This window comes from Sphaerodactylus townsendi, linkage group LG05 (assembly GCF_021028975.2).
Source record: "Sphaerodactylus townsendi isolate TG3544 linkage group LG05, MPM_Stown_v2.3, whole genome shotgun sequence".
NCBI classification, from domain to species: domain Eukaryota; kingdom Metazoa; phylum Chordata; class Lepidosauria; order Squamata; family Sphaerodactylidae; genus Sphaerodactylus; species Sphaerodactylus townsendi.
The window spans coordinates 103,665,181-103,692,523 of NC_059429.1; the positions used below are offsets into that span (position 1 = coordinate 103,665,181).

At 40.3% G+C, this 27,343-nt stretch overlaps 2 protein-coding genes across 4 annotated transcripts in view; both read right to left on the reverse strand.

The window, feature by feature from the left end:
• NCOA6 (nuclear receptor coactivator 6) overlaps nucleotides 1–16,732 on the reverse strand; it is a 53,434-nt gene extending 36,702 nt beyond the window's left edge. For both annotated transcript variants that reach the window (XM_048495939.1, XM_048495940.1), the window contains exon 1: nucleotides 16,563–16,732. The gene's annotated coding sequence lies outside the window, so the exon portion shown is untranslated. The remainder of the gene's footprint in view (nucleotides 1–16,562) is intronic.
• A 5,818-nt stretch (nucleotides 16,733–22,550) lies between these two features.
• The window catches only part of GGT7 (gamma-glutamyltransferase 7), a 45,938-nt gene continuing 41,145 nt past the window's right edge, over nucleotides 22,551–27,343 (reverse strand). For both annotated transcript variants that reach the window (XM_048498197.1, XM_048498196.1), the window contains one exon: nucleotides 22,551–26,012. In XM_048498197.1, the coding sequence (XP_048354154.1) occupies nucleotides 25,849–26,012 (164 nt within the window). In that variant the 3' untranslated portion in view covers nucleotides 22,551–25,848. The remainder of the gene's footprint in view (nucleotides 26,013–27,343) is intronic.

The window sequence follows — 27,343 nt, forward strand, 5'->3', positions numbered from 1 at the left end:
CAAAACGATCATTCTTGTGACAAGCAGAAATGACATATACGAAGTCTCAACATTAGACCAGAAGGTCACATTTATCCTTGTATTCTATCGTTTAGAACTGACAGAACTTGTGTACTAACAGAACTGTGTATTCTAATATATTATTCTGATTCATTTACAAAGTTAACAGACAGAAAAGCATAAATGTAAATGAAATAATGCTTCTTAAGAGTCAAGCTTCAAGTGGTAATGATTACATAATTGCATATGATTTTATTCTGAGCATTTATTCTGAACAAAGGGAGCTGGAAAAGGAAAATTTGACACAGGAACGGAAAAAGAAAAATTTGGATATGTGAGAGAAGTCGAATATGCAGGATCCAGAAGCAAAGATAGCACACATCTACTCTTTTTTAAACAGTTACACCATAAAAGTATCTCTGAAGTATTCATGAAATTTGCAATTGTTTTAAGCACTGAAAATTCTACAGAAGGCATTTGAGTATATAGACAATTACATTCCCCCAGGGAGATATTTTAGTTCCCCTCTATCATAACTTTTTATGGATTAAGACCTTTCCCTTTTGTTTGGCATTCCTCCACCAACCTTCCTTCCCTCTTATGTGTTTTGTTTAGTGGTTTTAACATAGTGGTTTATGTGTTTTGTTTAGTGGTATTCAAAAGTCTGTTTCAACATGTTTTGATTGTTCACTGTCCTGAAGACCCTAGAAAGGCAACATAAAAATGCTCTTCACAATAGAAATGTATCCTGGGAGAGGGTTGGGCATTTTTTTGTTTTGTTTTTGCTGTCAAGTCTCAGATGGCTTATAGCAATCCCATAGAATTTTCAGGGCATGAGACATTCAGAGGTGATTTGCCATTGCCTAATTTCATGCCACAAACTTGCCATTCCTTAATAGTCTCCCATCCAAATACTAGCCAGGGCTGACAAAGTTTAGCTTCCAAAATCTGATGAGATCAGGCTAACCTATACTGTCCAGGTCAGGGTGGAAAGTCCTATACTCCTCCATATTCCACAGAATATTTAAAAACGAACTGTTCAGGAGACACTGTTAAAAAGGGTATAGGAGCATAATTTTTGTCAGAGAAATATTAGGTAGTTTCACTGCATTGCTTGCTGTATATATTATACTGCTTTTGTAAATTGGTTTTATTTATTCATCACAGTTTTTCTAGAGAGCATTCTCTAATTCTGTAATTCATTTTTTAATTTGTTGTTTGTATGTAAATTGTTTTTATTCCATTTGTTCGCTGCATATTGTTCCTAAACCATTATTTAATTGCATAATATGCCTTGAATCTCAGTGGCAACAATAAAAAACCCAAATCAAACTGAATCTGGGGAAGAACAACAGAATAGAGTGGATTAACATTTGTTTTTAGCCACTATAGTTTTCTTTTGCTTTGATGAAAGGTTGTGATTTACCTTAAGGTACTATTTATTACAGAACGATGAAACAGAAGTTTGCTAAAATAAATAGTTGAAGTTATTATACAACAACCTTACTAATAATAGCAGACAAGCATGCATTCATTGATTTGAGAGATCTGGAGTGGAGGGCTACTATTTTAGCACATTTATCTGTTCTGAAACATGTTATTAGATTTAATAATTTGTTAAGTTACTGGAGGATGAATTGCAGGCTTAAATAATAGTTATAATAAATGTAGGAAATCTGCAGCCAAAAATCTATTTTGGCTATTTATTGCCCAGTGTAGTCTTCTAAATAACTGCCCATATCTGCTAAAAATGTCCCCCTCCCTTGTATTTGTACCCTCTCCATTTGTATTCAGAGTTCTCATTTCTGCAGCTGGTATAGGACATACAGTGGAACCTCGGTTTTCACTGCCTTGGTTTTCATCGGTTTCGGTTTTCATCGATTTTTTCAGTGAAAAATTTGTCTCAGTTTTCATAGATTTGCCTTGGTTTTCATCGATTTGCAGTAAGGTGCAGGGGTTTGTGGAGAAAAATCACCCGGACAAAGACGTTGCAGGCCGTGTCTGCAATTTGTTTAATGACAATGTCTTGCCCCATTTCAGACAAATCTTAAAGAGGCGTCAGAAACAGACTTCCTTGGACAGCTTTCTAGTGCGACATTGATCCACTGTGGCAGCAGTGGCGTAGGAGGTTAAGAGCTCATGTATCTAATCTGGAGGAAACGGGTTTGATTCCCAGCTCTGCGGCCTGAGCTGTGGAGGCTTATCTGGGGAATTCAGATTAACCTGTACACTCCCACACGTGCCAGCTGGGTGACCTTGGGCTAGTCACAGCTTCTCAGAGCTCTCTCAGCCCCACCTACCTCACAGGGTGTTTGTTGTGAGGGGGGGAGGGCAAGGAGATTGTAAGCCCCTTTGAGTCTCCTGCAGGAGAGAAAGGGGGATATAAATCCAAACTCTTCTTCTTCTTCTCTGAAGCTGGTCCTAGCGTTATTGTTTATTACTGTTTTCAGCATTAAACACTATGTTTATTCACCCAAAAATGTGTTTTTGGTATGTTTTTTGGAGTGCCTAGAACGGATTAATTGGATTTACATTGATTCCTATGAAAACGCTTGCCTTGGTTTTCATCGGTTTTGGTTTTCATCGATTCTTTTCGGATGGATTACCAACGAAAACTGAGGTTCCACTGTACAGCTACTCCCTATTCTTATTTAACAGCTACATCCCCACACCAGATGAGACTACTGGCAGTAATTTTTATTCTCTACCGATTTCAAGAGGAGTAGCTATCTGCAAATTAAATTAAGCAGTGGGAAAGTACAATACCATCATTATGAATCAGAGATATCCTAATAAGTTTGCATTGACCCACATTAGTTGACTGCTGCTCTACCTTGCTCAAATATAATCACACTGAACTCCATTGTGAAACTACTTGCACTCAGTCGTAGTCATTTTCAATGGAACTGATGTTAAATATGAGAATCTGCTGTTGAGGAAACGTATAAACACAGTGTCCCTTAAAACTGCGCAGACAAGTTGGAACTATTATACTGAAGAAGTGGTTTTTATCCACAAAATGAGCAAAAAGACAGACTTTGTTTTTCATTTTGGACTCTGGGTTTATTGTGGACATCACAACTCACTCTTTGAAGACTTTATGCCAGATTTGAACAATCTTTCCCTGTAGCTCCTCTTCACACCATTCATTTTTTCTCCTCCTGGCAGTCCCCATATGTTCTCATTTTTTCCTGTTTCTTTTCCATCCACCAACCAACCTACCCACCTTTAATTTACTGCCCATCTTCAACTATAATCATTTTTATTTGCCTCATCTACACCCTGTCTTTCTCCACAATAGGGACACAAAACAGCTTGTGCTTTTCCATGTTGTCCTCACTACAAACCTGAAAGGCAGGTTAAGCAGAGACAGTGGGGATTTGAACCTTGATCTCTCAGATCCTATTCTGAAATGCTAACCAATACATTGTCTTTCATGTGGTGGCTGCTGTTGAACAGTAATGAGCAGCTGGGCCTGGGTGAACCATGGAACTTGTATGGTATAAAGTTGCCAGTGGCTGCTGCTAGGGCTGGCCCTCATGAGTCCTCCTTAAGGCCAAAAGGATCCCTTATATTCTACTGACAAACTAAAGCTGCAACTAGCAATATTTTTGTGATTGTCTAGCAACAACCACAGGATGATTTTTTGCTTTTTAAATAACTTGTTATTGTTATCTTTAATACAACTACAACAAAACTAACATAAAAGGGAAAAGACAGAAGTGAACCAATCATTCTAACCTACATACATAGCAAAGGTATATGCTACATATGACTTGATTTGACTACCCACCCCAAACCCATTGTTGACCTTATCCCTGCTATTAATACTTTATTAACCTCAAGTCCAACAAATATATATTCTTTGATCCTTTATCTTCCTAACAATTCCCAGAATAGCAGGCTCATATCTCAGTTTCTAACTGTTATCTAAATTTACACAATCCATCCCTCATCCCATCTCCAATATCATTCTATCTAAGGCCCTTTCCGCATGGGCCAAATACAACATCCCTAGGAGACCGTTCGCATGGCTGGCGCTGCTGCATTGCAGCAGTGCCAGCCTCGCAACTCCCGAGCGGTGTGAGGCCGCTGTTTCTATTTCGGAAACAGCAGCTTCTAGCTGCTGCCGTGCGAATGGCAGTGGCTGGAAGGCACCATTCCCTCCCCTTTCCTGAACACCTTACCATCCCTCCAGGCTTCCGGCATGTCACACAGGCCAGGGGACACGCCCCCCGCTCTGCGACTCCAGAGCTGTCGTGCAGGGCATGGGGCATATGGCCCGGCCTGTGCAACAAGCCGAAAGGCCGGAGGGGGAGGAATGGTAAGGCAGTCATTCGGGGAACGGCTACAACTGCGATGTGAACAGTCCGAGGGGGGGTGCATCAGCGTGGATTCGTTCACTACAGACAGCCCATGCCAAGCAGTCAGTGTGGCTGTATGGAAACGGCCTAAACTTAATATCAAAGAATCACCATGTTTTCCTTGATATCTTGCTTTTTACTAATCGAACTCACTTCATCGCAGCACCTAGTTAAACATCTAAATATTAATTAATAAGGTCCTTGTTCTTCTTGAGAAACTCCTTATCACTTGTTATTGAAGTAATCCTCTGCTGTTAACCTTTATAAGTGAAGAGAAGACCTTCCCATTTAAACAATGGAAACCTTTTTTTTCATAAAATGTTAATCAGAAAGGCATAATCCTTTTTTCTCTGTAACACTCTTAATGGTATTTCTTTCATCACGATGATTTCCTTGTCTTCCATCTTAAACATTGATTTTATGAGAGCTTCTAAGATTTAATATGTCATTTATTTTGTATAGAAGAATATAACAATGTTTCTGGACAATCCTTTCAATTTTAGATTTTTTGAGCTGACTGAATATTTTACCATCTTTAATTCCATTTCTCCTTCCATCTTCAAAAACTTGGGCAAACCAAAGATGTTCTTCTTTACATTCTCTTTTGAAGGATCTTGATCCTCTGATACCCTTTTCATCTTCTCTAATTTCATATTCCAGTTGAAGAATGGCCTGATCATGCACTTTGAGTTCCAACTGAACAGAGTTCACTCCTTTTGCTAGTTATAACTTCTTTGATTTTTTTTATATCTTCTATTGGTACTAGCTTTTTTTAGGTAAAACGTTAATTCTTTAACGACTTTTATAAGTTCAGACATCATTGTTGGGATTTTCCCTCTTTTAAGTATCTAATTCAGACTGAAGAGTTATTATACTGGCAGATATTGTTTTCATGCTAGAAATCTCTCCAACCTCCACTGAGACTGACCATTTCTGGTCTCAGCCACTATGTAGCCAAGTGGTTACTAAATGTCACTTTTAGAGGAATCTCCAATATTTCTAAACACCTCCCCCTCTCTGGTTTAGTGACATTTTCTAATGGTGTTTCTTTCTTCTCTGGTGTCATTCTGGCAACCCGCCAACTGAAGGAGTGATAGGGTCTGGGTTTTTTAAACAGTTTTTAAACAACTATCCCACCTTGAATCCTTCTCATCTGAGATTCTCTTTTAATCAGATTTCACTTCGACTCTTTTCTGGATTCTAAATTTTTTATTATTATTATTATTATTATTATTATTATTATTATTATTATTATTATTATTATTATTATTATTATTATTATTATTATTTAATAATAATAATTATTATTTATTATTAATTATTAATTATTATTATTATTATTAATAATAATAATAATAATAATAATAATAATAATAATAATAATAATAATAATAATAATAATAATAATAATAATAATTTGGAATACTGCCCCATTACCGAAGTGCTCTGGGTGGTGTACAACATGATCAGCATAAAATACAAATAACAAGAGGAGGGAGTAAATAACAACCAATAAATAATACCTAACATTAAGAACTCAGCCCCATAAACTCTAAAATATTAATTTAAAACAGCGATTGCTACATTAAATTGGCGTCCATCATTCCATGCCTTTCGGAAGATCTTTCGATTCTTGTCAAGCTTACCAGTAACAAAGCAGTAGTATTGGGCTTCACTTATCAATCTCTTTATTACTTCAGTCCATCAAGAGGTGTACAGCTTGAATGTTTCCCCCCATGGGATGTCAGTGGTTAAAGCTGAAAATGATGGCAGTGCCACAAACTCCAGCTTCTCAACCTCAGAGATCACTACAGTAAGAGCTGTCTCATGATCTCCAACAAAGGAGATCATTTCAGGAGTGCAGGAGGCTTTCTCTGGCTCTCTCCATGTGGAGAGGCACACAGCTCTCACTAGAGTATTGCAAACTTGAGCTTCATAGCCCAGAATGAGTCTGAGCTTGACCATCCTGTGCCACAGTTTAGACTGGAAGTCCCACAAAAAGCTTTCTTAAAGCTACATGCGTGATTCTATTATTTTGCATTTTTAGAAATCCAAGTTATTATTTTTAGATTTCATTTTTTTTTTGGCAAGCCTGGGGTTTTCCTCAAGTTTGTAAAAAGATCTACCTTGCATGCTCATGTATCCAGTCTCCAGATTTAAGTATCCACAGATTTGGCCACACAAAGAATTGGATAATTTGATTATGTAGTAGAAATGTCAGCACAAACAGAATTTACTTTAATTCTCACAAGTTACTGGGTCTTATGAGCAATGATGAAATCACAATACAACCACACAAAAGCCTATCACTAACACTGCATTTTTGTATGATTGCTTTATTTTTAAACTTTTTCTACAGTTTGTCATTACAAATATGGACATCTAAAGTAGGTGCTAGTTTATATTTGCTAAGAGGAACCCAATGTGAACAGGTATTTACTACTGGTCCCATCCAAAGGGGGGGGTGAATCCACCTGTGGAAGGGGTGTGCAACCACATTAGTGGATTTGCCCCTCCCTAGAACAGTTACCCAGAAGAAGAGCAAATTGGCTGAAATGCAGCTGCTGCAGCCATTTCCAGCACTGGGGTGCGGTGCCAGACACTGCCCCAGGTCCATGGCACTGCCAGTGTAGCAGGGGGGGACTGAGGGGGGGGAACTCAATGTTAGTTGGCTTCCTCCTGGCCATTCACATATACTGGCAGCTAGGGCCTCAAACCTAAGCCACCAAGAAAGGGTGGCATATGTCTGTTGAGCCCCATAGAGGCTTCTCAGTGGCAGGGAGGCTTTTTTGCTTTGAAAAGTTTTTTGCCACTGAAAAGTTTCTATGGGAGCAGAAGGGCAGCACGTCCGGTCACCTGGATGGGGCTGTTAGTCTCCACTGCATACACTGAATTATTGGGAATGTCACTGCATGTTTCCTGAAAGACAACTTGGAATGAAAGGTGAGGGCAACAGCAGACAATAGCAATCTTTCCAGAAATTATTCGTATTTTTTCTTTACTTTAGCACATCATTTTTGTGATAAATACATATAGTGGAAACTACTCAGTTCCCCTGTAATTCAAGCCATACTATGTTATGACAGTTATCTACATGTCTATGTATGTTTATTGGAGAGTAAACCAAGGGCCCTAAATAGTGAGACTACCAGCAAGCCCAGTATTTTCTTACAAGTTTTAAGAATGTTTCTTTAACTTGAGCGTAGAGTTAAATATTTAAAAGAACACAGAAAATATATTCTTAGTAAGGAAAAATCATACGACACAGTACAGACTTATGCAGAAAGACTAGCCTTGTTATGAGTTTGCCAGCAACACAGCCCCTGCAAGTTTCTCCCTTTGTGTATGAGACCCAATACTCCTAAAGATGTCTAGTTTCTAAAGTACCACAGAAATCTTCCAACTGATTTATCCATGGGGAAAAGATGACCACAGGGAAATCTGATAAAAATTCATTTGCACTTCTGGTACAGAATATGGTGCTGAATAGATGAGCATGGCTTTGCTCTAGTTTTACCAGGCAACGAAGCTAAGTGGGCAGTTCAGAAAAAACTGCAAAAGCTCCTCTGGATGAAAGAGAGAGCCAGAGCCCTTCGGGGGTTGGGCGGGATATAAATTTGAAAAATAAATAAATAAATAAAAATTAAAAAGCAGCATGTACCCCTGGAGTGATCTCCTTTAAGCAAGACTGCACGGAATCACTCACCGTAGCAGTCCATGGAGTTAAGAAACTGGAATTAGTGGTAACTGCCATCTTTTCCAATTTGAGGTATTGACCACCACCCCCCCCCCGGGAGGAAACATCCAAGTTGTGTATCCTTGCAGATGGAATGAAGATAGAAAAAGTTTGAAAGAGGAGTCCATATTCTGTGGCTGATAAGTCTGACAAAAACCTGGAGATCTTTCTAAGAGGTATGGAATGACAAATAAGTGCAGAATGTGCATAGTATAGAAAAAGAGTTTAACTAAAACCATGTTAAAAATATTCCCAAAGAAGAAGGCACCATAGTCAGATAGTCATTTTATGGCAAAAGAATTCCAGATCTTATCTCCCTCTCAGTTGACAGGTTGCCAAAGTAAAACCAGAAAAGAAACAACTTTATAGAAATGTCAGCAAACAGAGAGGAGCCCTGCATAAAACTACTAAAAACTTTGGGAAACTGAAAATGGTAACATCTAGTGGACATGGCATCTACAAGAAAGGGGTCAATGTCCCTTGAAATAACCAAGATGGCCACAAAACTTAAGGGCTTATCTTCCAGAATGCTAAGTCTCAGGGTGGAATTTGATTCTTTGAAAAACTGGAAATTGTTCTGCTCCCCAGGTGGTTATTTAGGTGCCCTGCACCCGGCCAAAGCAGAATGTAAGACTCACTGATTCAGTTAACAGTTCAATACTTAAAGCTTTAATTGTAACAATGTTGACAGACCCTGACTCCTCCCGGGTCTAACTAAATAAAGGTTACTTTGTTGCAGAAACTTTCTGGAGTCTGGCATTCACTGTAAATACTGCAAGTCTATAACATCTATACTGTGAATCTATAACATCTTTGACTGTTTAACTTAAATACTGAGAGTCTATAACATCTTGGACTGTCTAACTTGTTGCTGTCACCCAGCTTCCGTTGGCACCTAACTGCCAAAACCAGACGGGTTGCTGGGTAATAACTGCCATAGAACACCAGCCCTAGGGCTTCTTAAAGGGACAGAACTAAATTCGGTTCCCTCCCACTGAATACTGTACAAACATAGCTAAACCCATACTAACTGTGGGGAAACTAAAGGGGAAATAAACAAAGGCTCTGTGGGGGCATGACAGAAATACCAACATAACAAACATGATGTTAGAGTTTATAAAAGGTATTATAGAAATAAATTTTGAATCTCAAAAAGTAGCAGAAGAGAAGCTGGAACAGACTAGAGAGGAAGTAAAATCTTTAAAACACGATGGACTCTACAATTGGAGGTCAAAATACATGATTAACCATTTTTTGACTGGAATATCAAATCAAAGATAAAGCCTTCAGATTCAGAAAATTACCAGAGGATCCAAATCCAGCAACAGAGAAGTCAAACAAGAAAATTGCCACGGTCCTGGCCAATCATTTGAAGATGAAAAAAGAAGAAATGGTGTTACAAATTGAGAAAATCTATAGAATCACATCAAAAAAACCCCAAAAGCAAAAGGATTGTGTAGCGATATTGTTGTTTATTTCCACTCTAAAGAAATGGCAGATCAAATTCTGGAAACACACAAGAAATCAACAATCAAGATAGAAAACAAAGAAACTGTCATCATAAGGGAGATCCATTTAAGAGTCCTACAGAAAAGAAAATATGCACTTCTGGGGGACATTTTAAGGGGGGAAATACTTTCGAAGCTCAGATGGGAAGGAGACAACAAAGGGACAACAAAGAGTTACTTCAAATTGTATGATGATATTAGAAAAGGTTTACGAAAAATGAGGAACTTAAGGTTAGCTAGAAGTTTAACAAACAATGAAGAGATGTGATGGATACAATCATCAGTAGAGTATAGGTGGGAAGTCATTTACGCATATGTAGTATGTCTGTGCAGTATTAATCTTTGTTGTATAAGTAGAATAGGGTGGCTGTCTTTCCCCTCCTATGTTTTTCTTTGTTGTTGTAAATATTAAAAAAACAATAAAAATACTTAAAAATTCATTTTTGCACAAAATGTGTGGAAGCTGTTCTAGTGCCACAAAAAGTTTACAACAGAGCAGCATGACAAAAGCCATCTGCTGGTTTTCCCCAATACCAAATATACTTGCTCTAAACATGGTGGCCATATTTTTAGGTATCACAATTTTTAGTTGTTGCCAAAAGACTTCTGTAGTAATTTAAAAACATTTATGGATGTATGAACAGGATATAATATTCCACAGGATAACTATGCATCATATGAAGTATCTCAACTGTTTCCTGTTAATTTCACTACCAAATACAGGTGAATTATTACAGCAGATCAAAGATTCACTGCAACTGAACAGCTATGTAAATAAATATTAGTATTTCGCATATTTAACACTTCAAGGACTCTGGGTAATATAGAATTTATAGCAGTTTCACCAACAGAACCCTATAAAATAGTAGAGGAGGAATTACTGCTAACAAAAGACACAGAAATATCAAGGCCTTGGGTTTTCATTTTAAGAATTGCGTAAATATATATATTCAGCCTTCAAGGTGATGCAGCAAAGGCAAGAACCACACTGACTGTGATATTCAATAATCTAACACCAATTAATTTCACTTCATGTAAGCATGCTGGGGAACTGTAGCCAGCTGTAACTTTCCAGTTCATATGGGACAGATAATCAATACCCAAAAATGTGTTCGCCAATGGGACGATAATAATAATGGGAACAGCTCTAGCAGCGACTTGATATATTTATTAATATGTCCTAACTATGGCAGTTGAAAGTGTAATGCAAATGAAACATTTAGAATACTCCAAGTTTCATTACACAGCAAAAATCTAAACAGAGTTTTGGAAAAAATATGACACTAGAAGCATTGCCAGTAATAGAAAAACGAAGAAGTCGGGATAAGAGAAAAAGAAATTAGAGCTTTGATGAAAGCACAAGCAACACACAAAAGTCACATCCAATGGATGTGAGGGCGATCTGGCTGCGACATCTGTCACCCCATTGATCGCCAGGGTTGATTCGGCTGATCTGGCTGGCTAGGCGGGTGTCCCCTACCTCCCTCACCGCTCCATGTGCGTCCCTCCCGAAGCTGCGCGCTCGGTGGAAGAGGACGACCATCCCAGATAGAAGGAGTGTACCGTTCTTCGGTCAAGGGTATACGATAGCTGCGCTCCCCTGCTAGAACCTCCAAACAAGCTCAAGGTCCATTTGTAGGAGAACACACAAAAGTACTCTGATTTCCAAACTATTTTGGACTTTTCTCAATACCGTATATACTCGCAGATAAGTCGAGTTTTTCAGCATATTTTTTGTGCTGAAAAAGCCCTCCTCGACTTATACGCGAGCCACTGGCAGCCGCCGCCACCTGTTGTCCCCTTCACTCACTCAGCCATCTTTTTCTTTCCCCGCAGGCTCTACAGGCTCCATTTCAGGGAAGCTGCTGCTCTGGGCAGCCTGTCTCTATCTTTCTTAAAAGGGCAATGCTCCAAAGATTGCTTTTAAGAAAGATAGAGACAGGTTGCCAGGAGCAGCAGCTTCTCTGAACCAAGCCTGCAGAGTCTGCGGGGAAAGAAAAAGATAGCTGAGTGAGTGAGCGGCAGCAGCATCAGACTGGCGGCGGGGCGGCGATGGGCAGGAGCCTGCTGGGCATCCCACAGGCATGCGCCCAGCATCATGGGTAGCCCCAGCTCTTCCCTGCCCCCGCCTGCTCTGGGGTTTCCTTGCTTGCAACCAAGGAAACGCCAGACAGAGCATTTGCCTGCTTTTTGGGTTTCGCCAGAGCAGCAAAGGGCTGGGACTGCTGTGGGGATCTGGGAGGCAGCAGGGGAGGAGAATGATTCGGTGGGGAGTGGGCACCCTGGCTCTTTACTGCCCCCGCTTGCTTTGGAGTTTCCCTGCTTGCGAGCAAGGAAATGCCAGACAGAACAGTCATCTGTTTTGGGGGTTTCCTTGCTTGCAAGCAAGGAAACGCCAGAGCAGCCAAGGGGTAGGGCTGCTGTGGGGATCCAGGAGGCAGCCGGGGGGGCGATCTGGTAGGGAGCAGGCGCCCTGGCTCTTCCCTGCCCCCGCCTGCTTTGGAGTTACCACCCTAGACTTATACACGAGTCAATAAGTTTTCTCAGTTTTTGGTGGTAAAATTAGGTGCCTCAACTTATACATGGGTTGACTTATACACAAGTATATAAGGTAAATTACTGCTCTTGATATTTGCTGAAGGAAGTACCATATTTTGGTACATATTGAATGTATTAGTCCCAGACCTTCAGTGATATGCAAAGGATTTGGACTACTTGACATTGCTTGCAATAAAATAAGATATACTTTCTGCTCCTCATTTCTAAAACTATATCGCTTATGATGGTCTTTGTTAGTACTTATAGTCAGCAAGATGTATTTCTTTATTATTGTTAACAAGCAAACAGACTTGTGACTTCTCAATTGTGACAATCAATACGTTTTACAATTTAAAATGACGGATCACAACCTACAGAATCATTATTAAAAATGAGAAACAGAAGAGGGACAAAGAATGTTACCTAAATGCCATTAATCACTCAAAGTCCTTCACTCTGAATAAGCAGTACTTCTCTTGAAAGAGAAAGCTTGCTCTTTGGGTGTGGCTGTGGAGTTCTCTCTGACACTTGTTATTCAGGGGACAGAGGTGACCAGAAGAGTTTTTTGTCAATTTAGACTGGTCTACCACTTGCAGCTATTCCTTGAGAAGATGAACCTGAGTAGTCACAAATGCCTTAGAAATACCCAGGCTGGAATACTAATGCTCTCTATGAGGAACTCTATGTGAAGGTTCAAGATGCAGCGAAAACATCAACAGGGCAGGAATGCAATGAGCACGTAAAACCTACCTTGTACCATCTACACTGGCTGCCAGGCCCAAAGTGTTGCAGTTAACTTTTAAAGCTCCAGATGGTTTAGTCAAAAATACTTGTAAAACTCTCTTCACCCATACAGACCTGCCACAAACTGATCATCTGATACAGAACTACTGAGGGACCTCACACTTGCAGGGACATATCTGAGGGAACCCACTTGAAGGCATTTTCAGTGGCCATTCTTGGGTCATTTCTGCACAGCCAATTGCAACACTGTGCTGTCGGTGTTATTGGCAACGCTGCAGCAACAGAGCATTCACATGGGCAAGCACTCCGTGGACAGGTAGCACATTGGCTGAACCATGGCGCTTCACATGGCTGTACTTCGCAAATGGCATTCTTTTTTCCCAGAGTAGACGTCACAGGCATTCGGCACCAGGATTGGCCAGTGTGGGGCGCCATTGTGGGGGGCAGGCTCTGCGGCATTGATACCTGGCGGCGCTTCACATGATGCCGGTTGTGGAGCACCGTTGTTGAAAAGACTCGCTCGTTGAGCAATTTTCGAATACACCATTATGGGCCCCCTGGAGCGTGGCCACATCGCTGCAGTGTTGTTTCTGCAGCGGCAGCCATGCGAACTCTCCACCCATAATGCTGTTTTTATCATCGTTTTATCGGCTTTTTTGCCCGTGCGGAAACAGCCTTAGACTTCAGAAACGCCCCTCTCAAATTTATACTTGTCCCACTCTTTAAAAGCATTCTGTTGCCATTTGAAGACTTATTTCAGAAGGCCTTTACATAAGAACATTAGCTCTAGTTTTAAACTTTTAAAATATTTTATTATATTTTATTGTAATATTTATGGATGCAGTTCTGATTACCATCATTTTAAAGGATGGAATGATGTTCAAAAATTAAGGACTTGCCCATGAATGTCATATTGAAGCAAAATGCACAAATGTCACATACGCTGCTCTCATCTTCATTCAAATTAGTACATAAAACAGACATTGTTAAAAATAAGAGGCCGCAAATGGTTACTGGTTTTGAGATCTTGGGAGACATATCAGTCTGTTCTGATTTGCCACACACACACAGCACTCCTTTTCAGCCATATCTGGCACACTTTTGTTGAAAGTAACAAGTTGGACTGTTACACTGAAAGAAATCTGAAGTTTTTCTATGACAGAATGTACTTTCCCCCCCTTTTTACTGAGGGATGATGGCATACTTTGGTCATATTAAATATTAGAACAAAACTGAGGAGTTTATTATGTGACACCAAGTTCAACAAAAGCCTAAAAGGTCACCCAAAAGTAGTCTACTGTTGCAGACTGCTTCTCCATGGTGAAGGAACAGAATGCCTAGAACGCCACTTAAGTAGACTTAACAAAAATAAGTACATGTGAATAAGCATGCTAGATAAGGTGTACATGTTTTGCATCTCGCTTTATAATTTCGCCTAAATCCAAGACTTTGTCACAGTAGCAGTATTTTTACATGGTAAGCAGACAGAATCTGATTGGTCATCATTTGTTTTGATGCTACTTCAGACAAAAAAAATTAGGAGCACCAACTAATTAAGCCATTCCACCTTTCATATACTAATCCACATTTACAAGAAGTGAACAAGAGTATAACAGATTCTCTCAGTAGCCAAGTCCTTGCATACTAATTATTTGAGAGATATTTACCACTTCCAGGTCATCTTTTTAAAGGAAGTGAAGGCACATACAATTTAAATGCAAACACAATTCAAGGACAGAAATCCCTTCACCAAGTTTAATGTGCAGCGACCTTCCAAATTAACTTTTCAAAGCAGAAGATAGAATGGAAGATTACAAGTATATGAACATCGAACAGGAAGAATAATTAGCTAGATATGACTTCAGACCATAGTTACTTCAATGACAATAGCACACAATAATAATTATACTAATGAACTGTTTTTAAAAGGCAATGAATAACCACCTGAATCCTAACCATGGACATATTTACAAATTCTGCAGGTTTTAAAACACATTATTTTTAATGTGCATATTGTGTATACTGTGTATATTGTTTTAATTCTTTGTTTTATTACACGGGCAAGTATTTTATAAACAAATATTACTGTTTTACTGTAAGTACCCAGTTTCCCCGAATATAAAACATCCCCTAAAAATAAGACGTAGTAGAGGTTTTGCTGAAGTGCGAAATATAAGGCATCCCCCGAAAGTAAGACGTAGCAAAGTTTTTGTTTGGAAGCATGCCCGACAACAGATCACAGAAAAATAAGACCTCCCCTGAAAATAAGACATAGCGCATCTTTGGGAGCAAAAATTAATATAAGACACTGTCTTATTTTCGGGGAAACACAGTATTACTGTAAGTATTACAAACAATCAAAAACACTATAAGATTCTGGTCCTCTTTTGATTACAGGGTCATCCCAGGTCAATGCACTTCCCTGAGGTCATCCAAGGATAAACTACTCCAAGATCAGTCACAAGTACTATCCTTCCACATGCTTGACAGTATACCAATTGCCTTCCAGAGTTTGTCAGATTTCAAAAGGCTTCTTAGGATACAGGTTTTGTTCCTTGAAACATTAAATATCAAACCAAATACTAGCATAATAACTAAAAGATTCATATTAATGGTGCTACTTCACTCCAGGACCACCTAAGCCAAGTGTATTGCAGTTCTACCTACTTTTCCTAACACCAACAGGCAGACTACGAGATTAGGTGCATTCTATAGGAACAAAAATATGCAGCCAATTCTAATTATAAAACAGGAATCAGTCCTTGTCTATTATATAATTCTGATTCTGAAAAAAGTCACTAGATGAATTAATCAAAAGTGGTCTTTAGGGTTCTGAAAGTAGCGTGCTTCCACACATAATATAAGGCATTTTTGAGAAAGGATCAGCCCTTTCAAAAAGGTCAAAAAGGTCAATTTGAAAGGTGGCTATCCAAAATCTAACTGGAAGATGTGTGGCTTACACCCAGGAAAGTGTTTTTAGGATTGCAATCTAATCGATCACTGATCATTTTACAGTTTTCTTCCCACTCGTCTTCCTTAAATCTCAACTAGATCGGGGGGGGCAGATCTCAAACGAGACAGCAGCCTTATCAAATAGCGTAGCCAGTGCATCAATTAACACAAAACACAGTGTTATGAAGAAATGAGACATAAATTGCTTTGTGCCTTGCAGCAGCCGTGGATCACCCTCTTTGAATTAAAAAAAGCTAAAGCCAGCCCTGACGCGAAGACCCCCCCAAAGCTCGGCCTAACCAACTGCTCACATTGTAGGATCCATCCTGCAACTCTGCCCCTCGCCCAGACACCCTCCACTATCCACTCCTACCTTGCAACCTTCAGTATTGCCAGGCCTGCCTGGGCCCTGGCACTGCCCCCTCCCCGACCCACGCCCCCTTACAAGCCTCTCCAGAGGGAAGATCCAGGGCTCAGCCTCACCCTTGTTCCGAGAGGCCACGCCAGCACCGTTGCAGTCCCAGGCCCGCTCGCCCCCTTCCCTTCTCTTGCCCTAGGGCGACCCTCACCAGGCCCGTGTTTACCCCCTCCCCTCCAACACGGGTGCTTGGTCCCCCTCATCGGTGCAGCGCACCCACTCGTCTCAAACACCATACACACACACACACACACAGGGGGGGGGGGGGGAGAGAAAGGCAGAGCCCGAGTCCGCGCGCTCACCTGGTGGCGCCGCTCCCGCTCCAGCCTTTGACGCCCAGGCGCGGGAAAACAAAAAAAACTGCGGGCCTGGAGAAGGGTGAAAACGGGGCGGGAGAGGAGGGGAAGTCAATGCAAGTCCGCACGTCCAGGGCGCCGACCCTCAGCCCGGCCGCGGCTCCGCCTCCTCCTTAGGGAGGCCACGTGACACGCCGGCTGCGCGCGTCGCTTGGCTTCGGGAGCGCGCCTCTGCTTGGGAAGCGACGAGCGCGCGCCTCGTTTTCAGCGTCTTCCCAGCCCTTTCTGCCTCTCACAGAAGCGGAGGCGAAGAGAGGGGGAGCGGGAGGGGGAGAGTACGAGTGATTTTCTGAAAGAAAATAAATGCGTATAAAAATTACTTCTCTCTTTAAATTGCTCTCACCCCTTCTTTGTGGTCTGCTCTCACACACACACGCTAATGCCCACTTCCCTCCTACTACCGCAGATGAAGCCGTCTCTCACGCGTATACACGCAAGGCATGAGAAGAGTTTGTCTTTGGATATGCTCCTCATGGGAATCCCACTTTCCACAGAAGGCCTCAATCATACCTGTAAAGTATCTCCTCAGAAAACGAAAGCTATGTCTGAACCACATAACAAAGGCCCCGTGTATGCCAGTTTGTCCCCCGTGGAAATCATTGTACTCCTAATGTTTCTTCACGAGTAAGACAGTGGAGATTATTTCTACTGATAACAATTTCAAAAACTGCAGTTGGCAAGCCATCAGCTGTGCCATTCCGTTACTCCACGTGCACATTGCCATTTCATGTATATACATATACACTGTGCTAAGTACACAGTATATGCTGTGCTAAGTACTTTTTCCTTTCATCCTGGGCTGAATCCAAGCACACGTGCTATCTGGGAATAAGTATTGAATTCTGCAGGAGTTTCTGTCGAACAGAATGGATAGGATTGGCACAATCTGCTTCTCTTCTCAAAAATACAACATAGGGAAAGCACAGTGCTTTCCCCATAACCCATCTTGTACTCCTTTTGGATCAGGTGTGACTGGAAACAATGCTAAACTGGCTCTTAATCAGATCTAATCAATGAATTATTACATACTGGCCTGGCTGTATCCAGATCATGCCATACCAACATTTTTGCTATTTTTTAAAATGTTAAAATTCAGCCTTGTTTACATTATAACACTATCAGTGTAATCCTGAACAGAGTTGCACCATTATAAGCCCATAGACTTCAACCGATTTCGAAAAGTGCAGCTCTGTTTAGAATTGAATTGCATAAATATATCACGTTTTGCCTAACTCAGTATATTTCGTAACTCCTTATTTACTTACTTCCTGCCCAAGTAGTCTGTGCCTGAGAACCAGAAGCTAAGAGGCTACATAAACCTGAGTTCAAATACGTTCGTAACTATTAAGTTCTACAATTGGGGGACCTGCAAGGAAATGGGGGGATCTTATTTTCATCACCCAAACTATATCCTCTATCACAGTGGTTCTCAACCACAGTGAACGGTGTGGAACTTGAAGTGAATGGTGGAAGGGAGGGAAATAAAGCATTTCCTGCCTGTGTTCATACAGAAGCACCACCAACCTGAGATTGTGCAAAATCATAGCAATTTTCAAAAATCGTAGGTTGAGGGGAATGAAAAGGGCCAAACTAGTTTTGGGAACGGGACCTGTAAAAAGTCCCCTACTCAAACAGTTTATATAACATCCTACAGCCGTTACATTTGGCCTGTGTGGAATACACCTCTGATGAGTCATCCCTCAAAGGCCAGAACAGCTCTGGACTGGGTCTTGCCCCTTTCCCCCACACCTTAGAATATTGACAATACTGTTGTAGTTGCCTAGCAGTGACCACTGACTTTTCTAAAGTGATAATTTGCTTCTATTTTCTAAAGTGATAGGATGCTTCTATTATTTTGTAGGGTTTTTTATTTTAAATCTCCCACTGTTTTTTTTTAAAGGTTTTGGATTTTTCTGCTTGCCTGGGGCTTTTCTGAGGTTTGCAAAAAGTTCTGTCTTGTTTGTTCATGGCTCCAGTCTCTGGATTTAAGTAACCACACATGGGGTCACATTGAAAATTAGATATTTTGAGGAGGAGGAGAAGGAGGATGGGTGGCCTCAGGCACAACTTCTGAATCTAACCTTCCTCATGCAGTTTTGAGAAGATGTTTTGAGACTTGGGTTATGGTGATTTTAAAAAAATAAAATAAAATTGTGTTGCTAACCAGACAGCCAGTAAAGCAAGACTGATGTTCCTGGCGCAATAAGTGATTGTTTGTAATACTGGCTATTGCATTTTAAAATGTTCTGCATCATGGTTTAAACAGACTGAAATTGCAGAGAGGAAATTAAATCAGAAAATGTTTAGTTAAAAGGTCAATTACACTAACATGCATAAAAGGAAGCATGGACCCATACATTATTTTGCTATTTTATTTAGAAGTATGATATTTTGTAAAATGATTTTCAGCTGTGGGTGTTGAACATTAAATTAAAACAAAGATAAAATGGTGGGACTGGAAAAAGGAAATTATTCATTAAAGCATCAGTTACATTACTGCTGGTGCGGTGGCCACTGTGTGGAACTTCTGAGAAAACATAGGACAGCTCTCACTATATGGGAATGGAGTATTGCACAGTTTTGATAGTGACAGAGTGTGGTATGAACCACAGCTTCAATACCACTACCAGCTGGAAGGAGAACACTAATGCCTCAGCACTAAATTGCCTTAGTTTGGAAAGGTCCATATCTGTACTCAAATGAATAAATTCCCACATTCCATCTTGCATGAAAGCGAAAAGGTACTCTCCACACAAAATCAATCCTTGATCTATTTTACTGATTAATTCAGAGGAGCTACATAACTTGGTTCTTTATTGGCAGTCACCCATCCATATTAGTATCCCCATTTTAGTATCTCCACATCCTCAATAAAAATCCTTTGAAATTGAGGGAAACCCCACCCATTCATCACTAGTTAACTAAGGTACTTGGCATCTGTTGAAAGGCAAGTAATATTTTGTACATGTCCTTTTCTGCAAGTCTGCATCAGCCATCTCCCCTCAAGCCAGCCCACTTTTAGGAACCTACATTCCATTTATTAACTTTTAGCCCATTTCGTCCACTTTTAGGAACCTACATTCCATTTAGGAACTTTTAGGAACCCACATTCTATTCATATTCTTGAGCAATCTATTCATAAGGCACCCTCAGTCTATCACTGGATCAGTACAACTAGCATTTTGACTTAATAGTAATTTCTAGTAGTAAAAAAAGCTAGCATCATTTTGCAAAAATATTGAATTAAAATATATATTGGCCATTGAAAACAGCTCACCTAATTAAAAAAATATATAAACGTCAGTTTAAAAGGAGAAATAAAGCAAGAGAAGCAGCTGTAACCCTGCTGATGTTTGCTTTGTCCCTGATTGCCTGCAAAAAACAAAAGCAGAGATTGAGAGGAAGAAAGGAACTTTAATCAACTAGCTTGACAAAAAGTCAACCTCTTGTTCAGATAGTCTGAAAAAGAGACAGCATGTCACTCAAAAGATCATCTCTTTTTGTCTATGAAGGGGGGAAAATTACCCACGTCTAATAGTAATTGTTTGCCATCAAGTCACAACTGACTCATGGTGACCCAAGGACCATGGGCAAAGATGATTTGCCATTGCCTTCCTGTGGAAAGCAATGCTCACCTTCCTTGGTGTCTCCCATTGAAATACTAATGATGCCTGACCCTGTTTAGCTTCAAAGATATGATGAGATCAGTCTAGTGAAGGCTATTCAGGGTGTTTACCCATATCTAGGGTCAACCTAATAGTATGTTGCTTGGGTTTGTCCAAAATAACTTGTTCTCTTTTGTCTGTCCTCAGGCAATTTACTCAATTTGTTCCAGGTTTGATGCAGTTTGGATTAACTCACCCCCTTGTGTCCAAGCTCAGAAAGAAAAGAATATTTTTCTTACTAGCCTTATAATTGGGGAAAGAATCATTTTCCCCAGATTATGCTTGTGTCTCCCCCTGCTTTTTTTTGTTTTCTTGAAAGTTGCTCAGGCGCCCACTCTGACCTTCTGTATAATAGGAAGCCCTATTTCCTCCACATAAGTGAGTTTTAGATCAAATCAAGCCTGACCTGTCTCTGGAAGCTAAAATGGCTACACTGAGGCTGTTGTACTTTGGTTGCATGAGAAGACAAGAGTCATTGGAAAAGACAATAATGCTAGGAAAGGTTGAAAGCAGCAGGAAAAGAGGAAGAAAGACTTAACATGGGATGGATTGACCCTATAAAGGAAGCCACGGTCCTCAGTTTGCATGATCTGAGCAAAGCTGTTAACAATAGGACATTTGGGAGGACATTGATTCATAGGGTTGCCATAAGTCGGAAGTGCCCTAAAGGCACTTAACACACACACACATTTCTGCCACCCCCTTGGAGTTACAAGTTTGTCCATCAACTGGATTTCTTCCAATGGTGTTGGATTTTCCAATAGATCTCAACATCAATAGCTCCCTCCCCCTCTTGCTGGTCTTCTCTCATTCCCTGCTTCTTGATCATCTGTTGTAATAAGGTAATTTCCCCATGTTCTAGGTGCCTATAATCATACTTTAAACCTGATCTGCTAATTTATTCCACATACAACTTGATATCTTGTATGTTTCTTCTTTAATAATGCTTATTTCTAATTTTAATTTAGTGTGGGTTCTCAGTACATTCTGTATATTTGTTTACCCTCTTCTATTCTTGTAGTAATGCTTCATTACCCAAATGTCCTTTATGCTGAGATGTGGATCATTACTTTCATTACTGAGCTGTGGATCATTACTTTCAAATGGTGATTTTTGGAAATACTGGATTCTGGAGAACATTTTAAAGGGTATAACTTCTCAGACTATTATTAGCCTGTGGAATGATTCTTGACTTTCTATTAGCCTTCAGTTTATGCCCCTTTTTTGGAATAAATATTTCTCTTGTTTAACAAACCAGTCAGCTCCATGTAAGCCTCAACAACCTTGTTTTAATACCACTTAAATATTATTTTTGGATGGGGCACTTTTAGATTTTCCAAATATAAGAAAGAGGTACACAGAATTCAAATATTCAACCTCCACTGTGTTAACCAGGTGCCAACTTGTCTAGATATTTTACAAACAGTTCTTCTCACTCCACCCTCCCCGTTTTCAAGCTCAGCATCCATCAGGTCCAGAGAAGACATAGATACACCTTATAAAGATCCTTGTGTCAGTCAGCTGATCAAGAGCAGCTGGCCCTTAAAGACTCAGGCAAACCCTTTGACAGCCTGCTGTCTGACAATCAAAGGTTCGGGACAGAGTAGAAATTGCACAGAAGTCATTGTTGGTGCATTACAAGCTTGGCCATGCCCCCCAGAGCTTCTGGGTAGAAGAAGGCCATTGGGAGTACCCCATACCTGGTTAGGACTTCCAAAAGAGGCAGTTGAGGGATACAGTTGGTGGGGACAGACTGACTGTGGCTCCCAGCTCAAAGGGAAGAGAAAGAATAGGATTGTGCTCTTCTCTACCCCTCCCTGTCTGAGGCCAAGGGAATGCCCTTCAGTCCAACTGGACCTTGGTATATGATGACCAGGGGCTGTGATCCTACAAAACCAAAGTGTTTTGCCAGTATTGCTTATAAAAACAGGAAACTTGGCCTGAATACAAAATAGCAAAACAACCTCAAGAAAACTATTGCGCTTTTAAAAGTTCCAAAGCTGGTAGTTTTGATGATTGGTTATGAAAGTAGAACTATCTTGAGTAGTTTAGTTTAGAATCTGCCCATGTATGTTCAAATCCTAGATCAGTGCCCATGGGAAGAGCATTTTATTTAAGAAATGAAATACTGGGAACATGCAGTCTTTAAACTTATAGCACCCTACTAATTCTTCAGTTCATTCCAGTGGTGTACTTACGATTAATTGGTTTCAGGATTACAATTGTAACAATCCAAAAGCTGAACAGCATGCAAGACATACTTTATAAGTAATATAAAAAGAAAACTGCCTTTATTTCAGCATTTTTGTTATTGTGGGAAAATGCATGGATACAGTGGTTTTCTGTACAATTAAAGTCACAGTTGTGATTACAATACATTTTCATATTTCTCATTTTCAAATAAAAATGATGCTGTACAATAAACATTATCTCTTTACATTTGTATTTATGAACTCTATTCTGTTACGTAACCTGTGTGTGTTTTAATATGCATTTTACCTTCTGGTGGAATTAAACATTTTGGTTCTCGGAAGCAAAATATGCATGTGAGATTAACACATTTGATCAGTGATGGAAAGTACATGAGGGAAGGGGATTCTGTCCATTGGAATTTTGTTTGCTCTTCTCAAATCTGTGATCTGGCCAGCTTTTTCACTTGGTCTCATTTACCGTTATTACCATTTTTATTGCAGCTCCCAGCCAGAAGGCCAGACACAGTCTTTTTGGTGACCAAATGGACACCCTTCTGCCTTTCTCATCAGTGAAAAAAAAACCTTTGATAGGCTCCAACTCTGTATGTTATTCAGTCTCTAATGCTTCACATTTTGCTTAAAAATAAGAAGACATTAATTCAAACAACATGCAGATTACAAAATCAACCTAGAAAAGTTCTCTAGGGTCCTGCTGTGGTCTTCGGTAGTCCACTTTGTTTTCTCAAAATAATTTGTCTAAATTTCAATGAACCAAAAGCTTTTTTCCCCTCTTTTTTTAACACTGTAAAAATGATGTTGTTGACAATTCAGATAAACAAAATCTGAGCTGCTGGTTTATATCAGGACAAGGGAAAGCTCCACTTCAAAATTTTAATGAAAGCAAAATGAGAAAAGCTCAGACAGAAGTCAGTTACCAGTCCATTAATATTACAGCTTACTAACAGAGCTGTGGAAATATTGTATCTAATGCTTAGAAAATTATGAAATGTCATAAGAATTTCACTTATAATGTACATTTTCAAATGTCAGCTGAAAGAATAACATAAGGAAAGTATTGACGTACTTTTACTGGCTGTCCTTTCAACACTGATCAAGAAAAGGGAAAGTGGGATTGAACAATGGTACATATCTATGAATGTGGATGATCAAGGCGAATGAGCCTCAATCAGCCTCTTGCCATTAATTTCCCAAAGTTAATGGTTTAAAACCGTAACCTTAGATCATAATGTTTAGACAAGAAAGAAATTAAATAATATTGCATTGTTGTTACGGTGGGCCTTACTTTATAATTGAATCATCTTGGTATTGCCCAACAAATAAGCTATGGAACGAAAGAATGAACAGCAGGCTACAATTAAATAGTTTTTTTTTAATTTCATGTATTTATTCAATTCATTTATACCTCACCTTTCTCCCCTATGGGAGCTTGAAGCTGCTTACATCATTCTCCTCTCCTTCCTTTTATTCTCACAACAACCTTGTGAGGTAGGTTAGACTGAGAGAGTGTGACTGGCCCAAGGTCATCCAGTGAATTTTCTTGGTTTGAGCCTGGGTCTTCCATATACTAGTCTGGTTAACCACTGCACCACTAGTTAACCACTACACCATACTGGATCAGGGCAAGGTAGCATGGAGTGCAGTGCTTTCCGCATGAGAATTAGCAATACTATTTCACTGGCAGAGAGGTTCTGGAAACCAGCACGAGGACACTGTACTTCACCTATTCCAATACAACTTGATGCACACTCCAGACCCATAGGGAGGCTATGCTGAATACTGTGCAAAACTCTGAGAATTTGAAATCATACACACATACATGAGTAGGATTTGATATTGCTGGAATATGTAGGCTGGTAAAAATTTCTTGACTCCTAGGAAATATTTAAAGCCCAATCCAGAGCAGGGACAGGGGGAGAAGCACGAATTGGGAGCAGTGTGAGTCTGCCCCAATGTGTTTGCCCACCCCACTGGTGTAACTGGCACCTATGCCGGCAAGGAGAGCAAATGGGATGGTGGCTGGATGCCACAAGCAACACTTGACTCTGAAGAGGCTGCCTAACCCAGAGCTGTGCCGGCCTAAAGGTGGATGCCGGCATGACTGGGGTCAAGCTAGGGATGTTCCCCTGTGGTGGGAGTCAACCTTAGCCGTCTTCCAACACCCCAGCGCAGGAGTCCAACTTACGCCACTTGTTTTAGCCTTTGTGGAATTCTCCGGCAGCCGTGGTTTCTTTTTTCCTGCTACCTTCCCACACTGCCTGATTTCCCTCTGGAGGTGGTACGGTGGCATGGCAGAGGTGCTGCTCCAGCCACTGCAGCCCTTTGAAATAGGCTGTCAAGAATGCTCAGGCTTAACCTTTGTTTCTTATTCACGTCTACTTGGGAAAGAGACAGACAGAAGAGAACTGATCACTAATATCTGAGAAATAAATCTATTGGACATAGAAAGATTACTTGCCTCAACCTCAACACGCAGAAGTCAGGATGTTCTGTATTGGCAAAGTGATCTGAGGATTAAACTATTTGTTATCTTTATAGGGAACACTCAATGTAGTCTCTTCACCTGTAATAAGAACCCAACTCATCCTGATGTTGAAGCATAGTAGGTCAAATGCGGTTTATCCATTTATCACTTCATGTGTCAGGTTTGTTTGTTTTTAAAGCAATACATACATATTTACATCCATGAGTTTATTCTTACCTTACAAAGGGGAAAAAAATCACAAACAGTAACTGAAACTGCAAGATGGCTGCAGAAATTAGAGGGGAGAAAGATAGATTTGTAAGATCACAGACACCAGCCACTATGAAGCCACCCTTCACAAATGTATTTTCTCTATTTGAACTCAGATCTTCAGAACCTTTATGTTCCTCTCCTTCTCATCTATTAGAACGACTATGTTTTAAAAGACCTTGCATCAGGACAAAATATCTGTGTATATTTACAGAGCAGCAAAATTCCAGTGGTATAGTATGTGTAGTCTTCTTCTTGAGTGTTCCCAGTGCTTACTTGAGAAATTGTTCTCTGTGGTACATTAAATGGCTGGAATTAACCCTAAACTAAATGCTGTCAAAATTAAACCTATTCCCTGTGTTCCTAATATAATAATGCCTAAGAGTCTTATAACTCAGGATTAACAAATAAACAAAAAAACCTAAGGGCTACATTGTGGTTTTATCAGCCTTTGTTGCTGCTTTATTTCATTTACAGAAAGGCAGAGGGGCCTATTTAGCGATGTATAATCCCACAACAAACATTGTTTGTTCCACACCAGAAGGAATGAGAAAGGGACTGTTTAGGAACATGCACACTGGGAAAAAAAGCCTCATTTCACGAACAAACCCATCCAGTAACTGTTATAAGATTGTGGCTCCTTCTGCATCCATACTTCTGGGGTCCTTCACCCCAATTATGAAGTTGTTGGTTCTTCTGGCTCCATGAACTAGGGAAAGCACCCCAACTCTTTCCACATCCTGTCCCTGGGTTCTCAAGTACTTGATATCTTCTTCAGAAAACTCACCTAGCAGGGAATTTTAGATGAGGTTATTATTTTTTTAAAATAAAGCAACCTTTATGTTCCTCTCCTTCTCATCTATTAGAACGACTATGTCCATGTTAAAGGCCGGCAACTTACAATCCTCACGATTGGGAGCTGGAATGACCAATGAAGGAAGATATTATACTCATTGGGGTGGGGTGGGGGGCAAAGACACAACCCCAAAGTGGTCCCTATCAAGCTATGTGTTTAAGTGACATCAAGTTGCAATTGACTTATGGTGACCCCAGCAAGGGCTTTTCAAGGCAAGTGAGAAGCACAGGTGACTTGCCATTGCCTTTCTCTGCACAGCCTTCCTCAGTGGTCTCCCATCCAAGTACTAACCCTGATTAGCTTCTGGGATCTGACAAGCTATACCATGCTACCCCTCCCCGCCCCCCCCCCCAAACAATCTTCTCTCCCAGAGTACAATTCTTAGAAAAGTAACATTCAGTGTGCGGTTGCAGAGCAAGTGTTTCACAAGTAGAAGAAAGCAGGTTTACCAATTATTTCTCAACAGAAAGGTAAAAAAGAGAGAAAAGAAAAAAAGAACCTTTAAGGAAGTAAGACTGATCTTAGGCTAAATGATGTTTTGCATAAAGATCTTTCGCTAACCACCCAAAACCTCTTTGTTCCTGAGATGGACAAACACAAGGCAAGACAAGCAAGATGAGAACTTAACACATTGCCTGTCACAAGGGCCAGGAAAGTTTTAACCTCAACTATATCAAAGGTGATCCTTCTCTGCTGTTTCCTCTCTCACATGCTGCATGCACAGTCTACAAGATTTTCTCCCAGCTCCAAATATACTGTATTGCAAAAACCACACCTCATCCTGTGGAACAGTTCATCAACCAAGCACCTGTTGATAGAAATTTTGAATCAAAGCCTCACTTTACTAATAGAACCACCCTACCTTCCCAGATTCAGGCAGAAATATGGAAGTCCTTTGACAGACAACCTCTTGTCATGCCAGCTATTTCCAGATCGTGGAGAACATTAAGAAGTAAAAGTTTCTATTTCTACTTCCTGATACAGCCTGCGGTGCCACCAAAATTATACCTCCCAGGAGCTGGCAGGTCTTCGATTAAAAAAAAGTGAGGTCTATGCTGCAAGAGTGAAATCAGCAAGAGATCTTCCACTTTTCTACTGGTCAAAAATTTGCCTGGATCCAGCCCATGGTTAGTACCAACTCCCATATGCAGGGAGGAGAGACTATACAGCACAAATATGTTTTTAGGATATTATAAGCAGCATTTTGGGGAAGAACTTCACACAGCTCTTTTCCCTAACATGATTTCAGCCCATTATATTAC